General features: G+C 45.5%; 1 protein-coding gene across 1 annotated transcript in view; it reads left to right on the forward strand.

Annotated features, from left to right (window-relative positions):
- The first annotated feature begins 3,909 nt into the window (after nucleotides 1–3,909).
- The window catches only part of LOC119966526 (receptor-type tyrosine-protein phosphatase N2-like), a 983,927-nt gene continuing 971,162 nt past the window's right edge, over nucleotides 3,910–16,674 (forward strand). Inside the window, exon 1 of the mRNA XM_038798374.1 lies at nucleotides 3,910–4,161. Within this exon, the coding sequence (XP_038654302.1) occupies nucleotides 4,077–4,161 (85 nt within the window). The 5' untranslated portion in view covers nucleotides 3,910–4,076. The remainder of the gene's footprint in view (nucleotides 4,162–16,674) is intronic.

Genomic DNA, 16,674 nt, shown 5'->3' on the forward strand with positions numbered 1-16,674 from the left:
CTCAGCCCCCATCAACTAATCCAACATGTTCGTCACATAGGCCCTTGCATCCGATCCCTCACTGCCCTCAGCAAGGCCAATGATTCTCAGGTTCTGCCTCCTGGACCTGTTCTCCAAATCCTCCAGCTTCTTCTGCATTCTTTTCTGGCGGTCGTTCATCATCTCCACCTTGGTCTCCAACACGGTTATTTATTCCTCGTGCTCAGACACCATTTTCTTCACCTCTTGGCTCGCCATCCGTGGGTTTCTTGATTCTGCACCATCTGATCAGTTGAAGCCTTGATCGGATCCTTCTTCTTAAATTTGGTGAAGCATTCTTCAAAAAACTTCACCAGCTGCTCTGTTGATCACTGTGCTGTCTTCCCGTGGCCCTGCTTCTCTGCCATGCTTTCCCAAGTTGCCAGCTCTGCTCGCACCTTTCTTGTTAAACTTTGTCTTCTCACACGGCCACTTCTGGTCCAATTCTCCATACACTGGAGGGGGATTTCTCCTCACCGTCTCACTCTCCACCAATTCATCCAATAAAATCCAGAAAAACAGGGAGAAAAAGATCCAAAAGTCCGTCACAGGTGGGAGCTGTCAAATGTACGACTTACTCTTCCATGGCCGCCACCGGAAGTGTGATTCATCAGACTTCCTAGACACTTTAATCAAAACAAGGTTTATTCTAATAATGTAGTTAACATATATATTTATATAAACACAGCAAGAATTTTTTATCAATTACAATCAGAAAGACATCTCACGGCTACAGTAATCTATGTATATAACACTTAATGAATTTCTCCTTTGCTGTTCCAATTCAATAACAAAACCCAATTAAACCAAAACCCCTTTTCAAGGATGTGGCCCAGCACACTGTATTCTCACTTGAATGGAACGGGTCCTGTTCCTGCAATTCTGATCCAGTTCCAAACAGCAGATTCAAACTCCTTCCGGAAAGCAACTATATTTAAGTTACCAAGACAGTTATTTGGTGCAGACTCGATGGGCCGAATGGCCTTTTTCTGCACTATGTCCTATAAGTCACATGTTAAGAGACTAAACCTTTCTTAAAGGGACACTCGCATGATAATAATGACTCCGCTGATGATTTAAGATCTCATTGCATCCGCTGAACAAAATAGAGGTTTGCTCTCAAATGTCTTTGATGTTTTGAACATTTTAAACTTTAATTTGCCAGTACTTCCCTGCATATAATACACATGAACTTTGAATCCTGATTTGCAGTGGCATAATTAATAAAACCACACCTCTGGTAATGATCTTTATGCTGCTTTGTTCCTGTTTCCAGTTTCATCATGGGTTGTTCACCAGAGGCCCTGGAGTTCACACCAGCACTGCTGGCAGCTGTAAAATGGAGGAATCACTCTCCCCCCAGAACATGTGACATGAGCATATGGGACATGTGACCTGCTCTCTGCTACTGTTTCTGGCAGGACTCTGTCATTTGCTGAAAAAGGAAAATGGCCCTTGGACAGAGCGCTGACATCAAAAGTAGACAATCCACCGCGCTGGGCTCCGGGCATGTTTGATCCGGCACAGAAGTCTGTCGCTGCCGTTGGACATTCCTCCTGCGAACAGGAACGCTGCGAATGAGTGCCGCAACCCTCTGGAAACCTGCGGGTCGTGACCCTGAGTTTGTAAACCCATGCTCTAGAAATTCGTGTTGAATATGTTCCAGACATTATTTGACTTTATAACTTGAGCTGCTCTGATTCTCTCAATTCCAATAGAAATTGGAAGCTCATAACTACATTCCTTTTGCAACATGATTTCCTGAATATAATTTTTAAAATTGCTGGAAAAAGAGATACGCTGTTGAAGCTTTTAATCTTGCACTCATCAGGACAGGTGCAAGAGTACCAATTTTCTAAGGGAGCAACAATCTTGAAATGAAATGAAAATTAAAATTGCTTATTGTCACGAGTAGGCTTCAATGAAGTTACTGTGAAAAGCCCCTCGTCGCCACATTCCGGCGCCTGTCCGGGGAGGCTGGTACGGGAATCGAACCGTGCTGCTGGGTCTGCTTTAAAAGCCAGCGATTTAGCTGAGTGAGCTCTTAACTGCAGGAGAAAAGTTGCCGGTTGTTGGGCAAATCGATTCTGATTGATTGAGGTGTTGCCAGAGTGAATGAACCGGGAATCAAACATCCCTGTTCTTTTGGCAATGCAAAAGGGGTGCCATTTGTCCTTGCAGAATGTATGCTCCTGCAGCTTAATAATATTTGGCTTCTAGCAAAAACAAGAAAACATTAAAATAAATCCATTACATTGTTACTGACTTGGGGGCAATTTCTGCTAGCCTTGGACGTTTGCCACTCTTGAAACGCACGTAGTGGATATTTGATCACCCATTCAATTCTGCTTTTATAATCCTGAATTGCATCCTCAGTGTTGCTATTCCCCTGTCTTCCACAATTTATCTATCCTTTCGCAAGATCATATATCCTGGAATATTTAGCTTCCAGTGTGTTGGCAGGCCTCTAATTATTACTACGCGATGTTCTTTCAGCTGAATTACCCCTTTTAACGGACTGCTTTCATTTCTCATTTCTACCTGCATTTGTGCGCTGGAAAAATTAAAATTTGACCTTTGAAGACGAACACCGGTATTGGAGGGACACAATGTCACATTTTAATAAAAATATCCACAGGCCACAGACGATTGTCACTTCTGATTTCGGAGCAACTACTTGAGAATGGTATAAAATACAACAAAAATAACGCCCGACGTTCAATTGTAAATATCAACTAAAGGGATAAACTGCCACAAGACTATTGGGGATCAGTGACCTCGGCTGGAGCTATAAATAGGTGAAAGCACCGAGGGGAATATGTAGCAGCGCTGCAGTGAGGGATGGACGTCAATAGAACTACTTGAGAATAAAGTCTGTCCACCCTCCCCCGGTACGGACCTGGGCATCGGCACAGTTAATCAATCAATGTGCAATTGCATGCTGCCTGGCGCTGATCTGACTGCAGGCGGCAGGCTGAACAGGCCCGCCTGATTGACAGGTAATCCGGGGTGGAGCGGGGCGGGGCAGGCCCGCCTGATTGACAGGTAATCCAGGGTGGAGCGGGGCGGGGCAGGCCCGCCTGATTGACAGGTAATCCGGGGCGGGGCGGGGCTGGCCCGCCTGATTGACAGGTAATCCGGGGCGGGGCTGGCCCGCCTGATTGACAGGCATTCCGGGCGGGGCGGGTCAGGCCCGCCTGATTGACAGGCAATCCGGGGCGGGGCGGGGCTGGCCCGCCTGATTGACAGGTAATCCGGGGCGGGGCGGGGGAGGCCGGCCTGATTGGCAGGTAATCCGGGGCGGGGCTGGCCCGCCTGATTGACAGGCACTCCAGGGCGGGGTGGGGCAGGCCAGCCTGATTGACACGTAATCCGGGGCGGGGGCGGGCCTGACACGGGTGGTTGACAGATAATCCGGGGCGGGGGCGGGGCTGACACGGGTGATTGACAGGCCGCGCGGGGCATCGTTGCCCAGGTGATTGACAGACCAACAGGTGGGGGGTGGGTCGGGTGATTGACAGGCCGTACAGAGCAAGGGCGGAGCTGGGTTGGGTGATGGACAGACCGTACGGAGCGAGGGCGGGGCTGAGGCGAGTCATTGACAGGCCGTTTTGGGCGAGGCTAGGCGGGTGATTGTCAGGCCGGTCGGGGCGGGGCTGCGGCGAGTGATTGACAGACCGTTCGGGGCGGGGCTGGCTGGGTGATTGACAGACAATCGGGGCGAGGCTGGGGCGAGTGATTGACAGGCCGTTCGGGGCGGGGCTGGGTGATTGACAGACAATCAGTGTGTGGCTGGGGCGGGTGTTGACAGGCCGTTCGGGGCGGAGCTTGTTCGGGTGATTGACCGGCCGTTCGGGGCGGGGCGAGGAGCGGCTCTGCCGGCTGGGGGGGAGACCGAAGTGCGAGCTCCAGCGCAGCCGCAGAGGAGGCGGAGAGCGCCGCTTCCCTCCATCCCATCACACACACACACACATTCCCCCCTTTCTCTCCTCCTCCTCCTCCCATCTCCTCTCGCCGCCCGGGAATGGATTGCTAGTGCAAAGTGCGATGGATGAGGAATGATGGAATTGCTCCGCTCCATCCTGCTGCTGCTCCTGCCGCTTTTCCAGACCCGCTTGATCGCGAGCGCCGACAGGAAATTCGGTGAGTTCGCTGGCGTTTGCTTAAATTTGGTTTTTAAATTAAATTAAATTAAATTAAATTAAAACCTGGTCTGGACGTGCCAGCCCACTGTGTGCTCAGTGCCGGTGCATCAGGTGGCGGCACCCAGCCGCTGGGACCCAGCCGCTGGGACAAGGGCTGGCTACTGAGATGCGACAGAATTGCATCAAGAAGGACAAGTCGGTCACCTCCAATGATAAACCCCTTCCCCGGGATACATTCACCCCCTGCACGAATAACGAATGGCATTGAGTGGTGGGGAGGTTATCAACACTAATCGCCCCCTCCCCCCCCCCCCCAAGCACCAGGTGATGTCTGAGGGACCATTTGTCAGCCGTCCTCTGGCAGCCGCTTTGAGCGCTGCTTGCTTTGATTTTCCTGGGGTGGATCAACTGATGTTCCGCCAGGGTCGGTAACCCCGGGAACCGCCTTCAACTTTCGCCAGCTGAAAGATTGAAGTTGCCCCCGCTGGAGCATGGTCTGTGCAAATCACTGGAAATGCTTCTCGTGGTCCAATTTAATAAATGCTCCTCGCAAGTGGGATCGATGGCGTGTTGTGATTTGTTTTACACTCCGACGCTTTGTAGTCCCAGCTGGACACACTGTGTGGTTTTATATATATATATATATATGAGTGGAGTGAGTGAGTGTGACAGGATTATTTTAACTGTTTTATTTTTAATACGCGTTGCAGCCGGGATGAATGTGGGAGCTGCGTTTTAACCTTGATAATTTTCCATAGATGCTAGCCGATCGTGTCACCCTGGTGTAGCCAGATCCGAATGGAGGTAACCGGGGAAAGCTCCTGTCCCACACTCGAGTGTCTAAAGTCCCGCTGCATGCTCAGAGTGAAGGGAGAGATCAGACTGATCACGGTTTGGCTTTTCTGCTCCTCTGCTGAGGGCAAAAAAATGTTTGGGGTTCATCCCGGACTTGTTATACAAAAGACCAGGACTAGGACGTGGATGCGAACCGCTGTTTATTTGAAATGTTGATTTTCTTCAGTGGGAAAGCGCTGAATAAAGGTACCCGAGCTCGGGTCCGGATATAGATGCACATCTTACCATCCAAAGCGGGAAACAAGCGTTAGGCAAATAGCAACGTAAAATATTCTCTTATCCCTGCAAGAGTGGCAACAATTGGGTCTCAATAGGTTAAAACATGCTTTATTAATTGACCAATGTGTGCTGAAGATATCGAGAAAGGCAAATAAACTTTCAGACAGCGAAGGTTTGTTTAAAGGGACGTTTGTTGACACAATTAAATGCAAATATCAAATTGTGTTCACATTTTAGTGCTGTTAATAGCTCGAGATGTCTCTGCTAACAAAGTGTGTTTATATATAATTTATGACAGATATTGAAGTTCACCTCCATTATGTTTTTAGTTTTTAAAAAACATATTTTGATTAAGTTCAACTGAATGCATCAATTTTACATTTAATAATACATACCCAAGAAACAAGATGTTAGTCCCAATCGGGTGCAGAGGCAGATGTTGTAGCCTTCGCCTTGTTGATCGCCTGAAGGTGGATCCTGATGGGTTGGAAGGCAGCCTCTACACTCTGTGCCCTGGCGTGGCGGGGGGATTTGCTGGAACTCTTGACTCTTGAGAATGTTAAGTTTGAACTGAGGGGGAGGATGGAGGGGTTCGACAATTCATGGGCATTATTCATCATGCACTTCCAAGAACTGGATAACATCGAACATGGGTTGGGGGGAGGGGGGGCGGTGTTAATGGTTGCGATGGGTGATTCCTGATTCCTTTTTGGCATTTATTTATGTTAACATGCGGGCTGATGTTTGGGGTTTGGTGGGAGGATGGGATCATTGTTATTGATATGGGGATTGACATATTTGTTACTGATTATTGTTTATTGTTGGTGGGTGTATTTTGGGAGTAAATGTGAATAAGGAGGAGAATAAAGAAATATTAAGAAAGGAAACAGGATGTTAGTCGTTTGTTAGTACAGAACTTGAGTAGTGCTGAAAAAACAGACGGGTTGTCCTAGCTGCACTCACTTGTCCAGGCAGAGTCAAGGATACCAATTGTGAAGGAACTATAATTTATACTGCCATGAGAAGAGAGTGCTGATTGATTAGCAAGTGAATCCCTGATTGGTGGAGAAATTGCCAGGGAGAACACGCCAGGGAACAGTTAATTGCCAAGCTTTTGTTGAAAGCCAAACTAGGCAGGTCCACACTGATTAATCGAAGCATTACCCATGGGGAATAAACCATAGGAATGGCTGTTCTCCAAACTCTGTTGAGTGGGAAAAGGTGCAATGTGTGGGCATGCTCCTTCTGCCTGTAAAGGACAGGGCCCTGTGTGTGAACACTTGCTGAATGATCCTGTTGTGCTAAGAATTGCACCAACAACCAATTTAAGACAATCAGACTTTCAGTGTGGCACACTAATGCATGCTAGAAGCTACATATATTCACACAAAAGCCCCTGTCCTTTGCAGATAGAAGTGGCATGTCCACATTTTTGAGCCCTTTTCAACTAAACAAAAGCTTGGGATAACCATTCCCTGGTTCATTCCCCAAGGCAATGCCTGACCAGAGTCAACCTGTCTGGTTTGAATTTAAACAAAAACTTGGCAGTTAACTGTTCCCTCGTGCGTTCTCCATGACAATGCTTCCACTAATAAGTGTGTACTTGCCAACCAATCAGAATTCTCCTCTCATGCTGTATAAATTGTTGTTCCCTTTATAATTGGCATTTTTGTGATTGTCTTGATGAGTGTAAGACAAAATGTTTCAACAAAATGTCTCTATTTTTAGCAATAAACAGGATCTTGTTAGGTCAGTGAAAGAGCTGGGATCACGGATCAAGAGCTGAAAATCACGGGTCGGACTGTGAAGTCTCATTTGGAAACTCTTTGAATGAAAATATGATGGAGAAGCAAACAAGGAGCACTTCTAATACTTTTGATGTGAAAACTAGCCTCAGAAAACAAATGCATTCAAGACCATGAAAAGGAACTGACAGCATTGACCTTGGCAAATTAGTTAATGGTACGAACAGTTCAAATATCGGGGGGGAGGGGGGATGAATTAAAAGTTATTAATAAGAGGGGAATTGGTTGGCACGTTTCATTCAAATTTAGATAATAGTGATGAAATAGGTTTCCAGGGAAGACCAGTGAAGTTTGGTAGGTTCATTCGATGGGCATGTTTTTGCAGAGAGAGAAGCGAGCGGAGAATGCAGCAGGCGGCAAAATTGATTCACAAGAGAAAAAAAGGGACTGACATTTTGGGCCTTTTATGGTTCTTTTGGGAAATGCTCAATGCTCATCCTGTTGGATAATATGGAACGTGGCTAATTGGAGCACAATAATGGATGTTCTGGGTGACATTTCTTTAGCACTTAGTGTCCGTGGAGCGGTTTGGTTACATCTTTAAAGTGATTGCAAATAGTATTGTGTTTTCTGAACTTGTTCAACAATTATTTTCATGGTTGTTATGCTAAAACATCTAGTAATATTATGTTACATTGCATCACTGAAGGCTTGATTGCTGTTGATAGCGCGCAAACTGCCGTTTGCATATCCCTGCTGCATTGGATTTACAGATGGGGGAAACGCAATAGCAGTCAGTTTAAGATGTTGTGATTTGACTGAGCATTTTTTTTTAACGTTTTGTTTTTGCGATAGACTTTGCAGGTACCTCTAGTTGGAAACAGCGACCTGTACTCAGAAATTGCTGGAAACAGGATGGGCGGGGCATGTGCTGGGGTACTGGGATGGGGTTCAAAGTAGGGATGGTGGGGCAGTAAGCAAAGTAAGGGCCACGATTTGCCGACTTTCCAACTCTCCAGAAGTTTTCACAGAGATGCACTCAATGTGTGATTGCCTTTTATTCCTACTCCTGTCAAGTTGCTCCCACAGTTTATGTGCTTTTCTGAGGGCTTCTTTGGGAATTTGATGTGAAACACTCCTGAGAGTCCTGGGAGGGACTAATCCACTAATGCTTACGAAAAGCATTCATTGGACACTTTGTGCCTCTGGTGGTCCAAAGTGGAGAGGCAGATAGATGTTTAAAGAGAGGCCAAGCAGTGCTCTGCCAAGAAATTAAGCAAATATTTTCCCCATTTACCTTCAGCAACTCAGTCCAGGCCTTAGATTTCCTTTCTCAGCACGTGTACCTACTCCAGTTTCTACCTCCTTTGTGCCATGTGCTGCCGCCGATGTGAATATTGCATCTTGAAATGGTGCCATGAGCGGAAAAGATTCAAGTGGTGGGTAAAAGCAACAGACAGAAATGCAGAGGAGATTCACCAGGATTCCTGGGCTGGAGCTATGAAGACAGGGTGGGTAGACTGGAGTGGTTTTCCTTAGAGTAGAGAAGGCTGAGGGGGGACCTGATTGGTGTGTACAAAATTATGAGGGACTTAAATAGGTGGATCGGAAGAAACTTCTCCCTTAGTAGAGGTGTCAACAGCCAGGGGGCATAGATTTAAGGTAAGGGACAGGAGATTTAGAGAGGATTTGTGGAAAAACAACTTCACCCAGAGGATGGTGGGAATCTGGAAATCACCACCTAAACGAGTGGTGGAGGCGGGAACCTGTGCAACATTTAAAAAGCATTTGGATGAGCTCCTTAAATGCCATAGCATACAAGTCTAGGGATCCAGTGCTGTAAAATGGGATTAGAGTAGACAGGTGTTTAATAACATGCACAGACACGATTGGCCGAAGGGCCTCCTTGTGTGCTGTAAAACTCTATGACTTTCCTGTTGCACCACTCCGTTTTATTGTTGCAGAATTTCTGCCCAGTGGTCTCTTGTGCAATTGCTACCAGTTTTATGAGCAACGTTAAATGCCACCTTCAATGACTCATCAAACACCTTGTTCTGACACTGGAACTAGAATTGGAATCAAGCCTGCATCATTAATAAAACTGCAGGAGATCTGCCAGTTATTACTAAAAATCTTCCACATAGTACACATGCCTTGGAAATTCCACACATCATTCATGTAATAATAATCTCCACACTCGATTGACAAAACTCAATTGTTAAAAAACGCATGCCACCAACTTGAAGTACGTGTCACTGGAGATCAGCCAATATCAAAGAATCTTCCCCTTGCAGAAGGGGGCCATTTGGCCCATCAAGTGTGCACTGGCTCGCTGAAAGGACATTCTATCTAATCCCACTCTCCTTCCTTACCTCCCGTAATCTGGCACATTATTTATTTTCAGATAGCAATCCAGTTCTCTTTTGAATACGTCGATGGAACTTGCCTCTATCACCCTCTCAGGAAGTTTGTTTCAGACTCCCAACTGCCCTCGGGGTGGAATTCCTCATATCACTTTTATTCCTTCAGCCCATTATTTTGAATCTGCATCTTTTAGTTCTTGATGTACCCTTGAGAGGGAACATTTTCTCACTATTTACCCTGTCTATACTTCTGAATCTTCTCTGTGCTCTCTCCAATGCTTCCTCAAATCCTTCCTCAAATATGGCGCCCAGAACTGGACACAGTACTCCAGATGAGACCTAACTAGTGTCTCACCCAAATTCAATATGATCATCTTATTCTTGTACACAATGTCACTATTAATAAAACCTAGGATACCATTCAGGGCAGCACGGTAGCACAAGTGGATAGCACTGTGGCTTCACAGCGCCAGGGTCCCAGGTTCGATTTCCCCACTGGGTCACTGTGCGGAGCCTGCATGTTCTCCCCATGTCTGCGTGTGTTTCCTCCGGGTGCTCCGGTTTCCTCCCACAGTCCAAAGACATGCAGGTTAGGTGGATTAGCCACCATAAATTGCCCTTAGTGACTAAAAAGGTATGGAGGGGTTATTGGGTTACGGGGCTAGGGTGGAAGTGAGGGCATAAGTGGGTCGGTGCAGACTCGAGCCGAATGGCCTCCTTCTGCAGTGTATGTTCTATGTTCATATGCTTTACTATCTGTTCCCTCAATATGCTCTGCCACCTTCAATGTCTTGTGTACATACACACCAAGGTCCCTTTGTTCCTGCACGTCCTTCAGAGATTCTCTCTTTATTTTATGCTGTCTCTCCACAGTCTTCCTGCCAAAATGAATCACCCCACATTTCTCTACATTGAACTTAATCTGCCACTTGTCTGCCCAATCCACCAATGTGTCAGTGTCATTTTGAAGTTTAAGACTATCCTTATCACAGTTAACAGTGCTTCCAATCAGGGTGGCACAGCGACACGATGGTTAGCACTGCTGACTTCGGCGCTGAGGGCCTGGGTTCGATCCCGGCCCCGAGTCACTGTCTGAGTGGAGTTTGCACGTTGTCCCCGTGTCTGCATGGGTTTCACCCTCACAACCCAAAAATGTGCAGGGTAGGTGGATTGGCCACGCTAAATTGCCCCTTAATTGGAAATAAATAATTGGGTACTCTAAATTTATTTTTTAAAATCTTCGTATCATCTGAAAATTTTAAATCATGCCCTGCATACCACAATCTAGGTCATTGATATATATCAGGAAGAGCCCGGAGGAATTCCGCTACAAACGCTGTTCCAACCTTAAAAACAACTATTTATCCCTATTTCTGTTCCTGTCACTCCACCAATTTCTTATCCATGTGTCTTTTATTCCACAAGCTAGAATTTTGCTCACAAGTCTGTTGTGTGGCACTATATCAAATGCCTTCTGAAAATCCATTTACACCACATCAACAGCATTATACCCACAGATTAGGCCATTTTTCTCTGCAGTACTGTATAAAATTCTGGGCCTGGGAGAAAATATTCTTATAGAATCATAGAATCCCAACAGTACAGAAGGAGGCCATTGAGCCCATCGAGTCCGCACCGACCCTTCGAATGAGCTACCCATTTACAATTCCCTGTTTACCCCACCCTATCCCCATAACCTGACCTGCACATCCCTGGATATTAAGGTGCAATCGATCACGGTCAATCCACCGCATCTTTGGACTGTGGGAGGAACTGGAGCACCAGGAGGAAACCCACGAAGACAGACAATGTACAAACTCCACACAGACAGTGACTCAAGGTCGGAATTGAACCTGACTACCTGGCGCTGTGAGGCAGCAGTATTAACCACTGTGCCGCTAACTGCTATACTTCAGAGTTTGCTTCATGACACAGAGGGGAGGGGGAATTTAGAATTTAGAATTTAGAACAGTACAGCACAGAACAGGCCCTTCGGCCCTCGATGTTGTGCCGAGCAATGATCACCCGACTCAAACTCACATATCCACCATATACCCGTAACCCAACAACTCCCCCTTAACCTTACTTTTTAGGACACTACGGGCAATTTAGCATGGCCAATCCACCTAACCCGCACATCTTTGGACTGTGGGAGGAAACCGGAGCACCCGGAGGAAACCCACGCACACACGGGGAGGACGTGCAGACTCCGCACAGACAGTGACCCAGCCGGGAACCGAACCTGGGACCCTGGAGCTGTGAAGCATTGATGCTAACCACTATGCTACCGTGCTGCCAATTAAAATGCTCATTCTCATGGGGGAAAAATTGGTTTACGCTGGCAGGATTTCTCTTTCTGATTGTCCTCACCCTTGCCAATGATGTAATGGGAATCCCAACATTCAACGTCACAATCCACATTTGAATATATTTAAATATAATTATTAGGCCTTTACGTCTGATAGTTGTTCCGCCCCTCCCCAACGGTTAGATTGCCCCATTCTCATCTATTTTATTTTTTTGCATCGGGACATCCTTTGTGACATTGTGGGACCCACCCCTTAGATATTTTTGCACTGAGTCCCTAATCAGTGTCCTTCTAATGATAACAACAGTATTGTGGAACTAAGATTAAGTATCATCTGACAGTGCACCCTCAAGTTCTCTGGTCACAGTTACAACTTTTAGTTGTAGATTTTATTAAATAAGACTTACAGAATAGGGTTGCACATTAAAGGGTTTATAACATCTCCACAATAGTGCACTTATTGCCTCATTCATGCCGATTTCAGAGGAGCCAACATCTCGGTGGCCAGTCAGTAGGCCTCTTTTATTATGTATTTTAGTCTCAAGGTGGCTTGAGCTGTGTCATGCGTTCCCTGACGAACCAATTTGAAAGCTGGAAAGGACCTGAAAAGGTAAGAGGTAAGTTTTGAAATATTTTTGTGGGGCCGAGAGGAGTAACCTGTGTTGCTGCCAGCAACGCCCCCCCCCCCCCCCCCCCCCCCCCAACGAATCTTGATAACCCATTCCCGCTCAGACCTACGAAGTATGTCCAACATTGGGCTGACCTGAATTTAGAGAGCCACTTAGAAAGTACACTATTGCCTTGGAACGTTGTGCGATTGTGAAGTGTGCTATATAAATGCAGGTTCTTTCCTTCTAGCCATTTGAGAAAATGGCTCGCAGCAGCTGTTGTTCTTTCTGAGTAGGAGGTGAATGTATTGAAAGGAAAGGAACTCCAGGGCCAGTAAGAGTTATCTTAGTTCATTTGAGTAATGTGAGAGGAGGTTTTGTCTGTGTAAGATCAATGAATGAAGACCTGGCTCTGTATTTCAGTGAAAATAACTGGGGACCTGTTTTTTTTAAATTTCTTTCGGCATAGGTTCTTTCCAAGCTCCTGAGAAATGACTGTATTGACATTCAACAAAACATGCGGTCGAATTGTATCCAGAAGTAAATCAAAGCAGATCTTAAAAAAATGACAGAAACACTGATCAAAGCTGTGCTTCTGTGTAGTCCTTCCTATGATTCCCAAAAGAGCTGGTGTCGCCTCACTGTGCACATATTGTAGTATGGACCCCACAGGAAGTCCGATAGTACACACTATTCAAATTATACTTGCTGAACATTTACTTTGCTTTTTGATTTCTAGGTTTAGTATGTTAGATGCTGGAAAGCGAGTTGGGGAAGGGTTGGCCCAGAGCCAGTCTTTACCCAGTTTTACGATTATAAGAACATAAGAACTAGGAGCAGGAGTAGGCCATCTGGCCCCTCGAGCCTGCTCCTCATTCAATGAGATCATGGCTGGTCGTTTGTGGACTCAGCTCCACTTTCCGGACGAACACCATAACCCTTAATCCCTTTATTCTTCAAAAAACTATCTTTATCTTAAAAACATTTAATGAAGGAGCCTCAACTGCTTCACTGGGCCAGGAATTCCATAGATTCACAACCCTTTGGGTGAAGAAGGTCCTCCTAAACTCAGCCACAGCTTGCTGCCAAAGGCATGGTGGCGATTCAGTGTATTCAAGGGAGCCATCTTGACACCTCACCTGCAAGTGGACCTTCCATCTTTTAGGAGCTGAAAGCTGCACATCTGAGGGCTCGTATCATTTGGTGTTTAGTCAACTCTACATTTTGCGCTTCTGACAGGAAATCATGCAGTCAATCTTTGAGTCTGTAGTCTTACATACTTTCAGTTTGATTTCGTTCTAGCTCCCGTTCTTTGTGTGGTTAAATGTTTTCCCCTGTCCCCTGACAAATAGTCCAGAATATGTATTAATGGCAAAATCCACTCTGAGGAAAACAAGGGTGAATGTTCTTAGGTCAGTATTGCTTTCATCATTCAAATTAGGTAGGATTTACATAAGTAATCTCTGATGCAATATGGGGAAGGGAGAGTTAGTTAGCTCAGTTGGCTGGACAGCTGGCTCATGATGCAGAGTAATGCCAACAGTGCAGGTTCAAATCCTGTATCAGCTGAGGTCTGGTGACTCTTGGGCTAAATCACCACCAGTCAACTCTCTCACAAAAGGGGAGAGCAGCCCATGGTCCTCAGAGACTATGCCAATATTCAACGAGGGAGTGGAAAAAAACAGTCTCTGCTGGTTAAACAGATTAAATCTGGACAGTCATCTTAAACCTGCCTCAGCTTCTAATTTATACACAATTTATTGACTGATACAAAAACACAACACTAGTTTTGCCTCTAACTACCGATAAACAATGTCGTTAAATGAATCCCTCAGTTTGTTTCCCAGTAATGTGGACATCTTATAGTCCCGAACACTTAAGATCTCCGTCTTCTCTCATGGTGGGTTCAAACTCCCTCCATGGGAACCTAATTTACAAGATGCATTTAAAAATAAATTGTAACCAATTCTCTGATCAACATTGTGGGCAAAATTTCCGAGGAACGCCTCACACATTTTCAGGTAATCATCAGTGGGAAATGGGTGAACTCCCAATGTGCTGAATGTGCAGCTCAGTACATGTTTTGATGTGCGAGACTATCTGTCGAACCGTCCACTCGAAAAAAGGCAGGCACATTGTCTCGTCTATCCATTTGTGGGCATTTTCCTCCATACCATTTTCCCAGCATCAATGTGTTTCCCAGTGTGAATCTCCTGAAAGGGAAGAGTACCAATGGAGGTACGATCGGCAGATACTAATGAACGGCCTGATGAAACATGAACACGGTTTCTCTCCCTCCACAGATGCAACTTGATATGCTGGGCATTTTCAACATTTTCTGTGTTCATTTCAAAATATATATACTTGCATATTCAATAGACAATGTAAATCCTTTTCACCATTGCAGTACTTATTTACAATGCTCCTAAAAGGTCAGTGGCTAAATGTATTCAATGATGGTATTGAATATAGACCAGGGAAGTCTAGCTGCTTCATCAATGACTTCCATTTCATTATAAGGTCAGAAGTGGTTATGTTCGCTGATGATTGCACAATATTCAGCACTATTCGTGACTCCTCAGATACTGAAGCAGTTCATGTCCAGATGCAGCAAGGCTTGGATAATATCCAGGCTTAGGTTGAGAAGTGGCAAGTAACATTTGTGCCGTACAAGTGCCAGGCATTGACCATCTCCAACAAGATATATGACATTCAATGGCATTACCATCATTGAATCCCCCACAATTAACGTCATAGGGGTTGCCATTGACCAGAAATTGAACTGGATTAGCAATGTGGCGACAAGATTAGGTCAAAGGCTGGGAATCATGCAGTGAGTAACTCACATACTGACTCCCCAAAACATGTCCACCATCTATCTACAAGGCACAATTCAGGAGTCTGATGGAATACTCTCCACTTGCCTGGATGAATGAAGCTCCAACAACACTCAACATCTCAACACCATCCAGGACAAGTAGCCCGCCTGATAGCTCCTCCTTCCACAAACATTCACTCCATCCACCACTGACAAACAGTGGCAGCAGTGTCTACCAGCTACAGGACGCACTGAAGGACACACTAAGGTTCCTTTAGCAACACTTTACAAATCCACAGCCTCCACCATCTAGATGAACAAGAGCAGGAGATACACGGGTGTACAACCCCCTAGGGGTTCCCCTCGAAGTCACTCACCATCCGGACTTGGAAGTATGTCATAATTCCGTCAATGTCGCTGGGTTCAAATCCTGGAACTCCTTCTTTAACAGCACTGTGGGTGTACCTAAACCTCAGGGACTGCAGCTGTTCAAGAAGGTAGCTCACCACCTCCTTCGCAAGGGCAACTAGGGATGGGTAATAAATGCTGGCCCAGCTAGTAATGATCACATCCTGTAAATGGAAAAAAAAGTTCCAAGTTCTATGCCCTGTGCTTCAGTTTTCAAAAGAGGTTGAGAATTTGCGTATATTTGGACTTTGCATTCCTAGGCTCGGAAAGGGAAAATCAGTCAGGGTCTCTACTCTTCAGCATTATTCCCAAAACCTCTGGAAGTCTATTTTGAATGAGGATTGATTTGATCCCATTGTCATTTAACCTAGTGATAATTGCTGCATGGATGAAGAATGACCAGAGATACCAGAATCTCCAGCACTCACGGTCATCATTCAAGGAGAAGGCATGGGGGAGGGGGTGGGGTGGGGGGGATGTGAGAGAGATGTCGGCCTAATGGTAATATTAGTCAATTAGGAGATCAAAGGCCCAGGAAATGAAAAAAGTAATCTCCGTAATGATGACCATGACAGCTATAATTGATGTGGTAAACACCTGCTTGGTTCACTAATGTCCTTTCGGGAAGGAAATCTGCCAGCCTTACCTGGTCAGGCCTACAATGTGACTGCAGATCCACAGCAATGTGGTTGATTCCTAAGTGCTCTCTAGAATGGCCTAACAAGCCACTCAGTCCAAGGGGCAATTAGGGATGGGCAATAAACACTGGTTTTGCCAGCCCACATCCCATGAAAGAATTAAGCAAATGTGGAGGGAGAAAATCGGAAAAACAAAACCAAATTAAGAAAAGCTTAATAGATTAGTTCTGCCATTTTACAATGGAACGTGTTCACTTTGCACCGCAGGAATATCGATTGCGATTCTATTTGACTGTTCTGTGAAAACGTTTTAAATTATTTAAAATTGTCCCATTCCCAGAACATAAACTTTCCTGCTGCATTTGTCATACCCATTTTATTGGCAATTCGAATCTTTAACATACTTTCATTTTAAAAAAAGGTCAAATGAATTACACTGGAAATAAAATGGTTAAACAGTAAAAGCATATGGGGGTCTATTTTCCTTTCAAACTGGGTTTCAGCCTCGATTACGTAAATTCCTAATTTGGCGAGATTGCCCACATGGAC

This window comes from Scyliorhinus canicula, chromosome 5 (genome assembly GCF_902713615.1).
Source record: "Scyliorhinus canicula chromosome 5, sScyCan1.1, whole genome shotgun sequence".
Classification (NCBI taxonomy): Eukaryota; Metazoa; Chordata; class Chondrichthyes; order Carcharhiniformes; family Scyliorhinidae; genus Scyliorhinus; species Scyliorhinus canicula.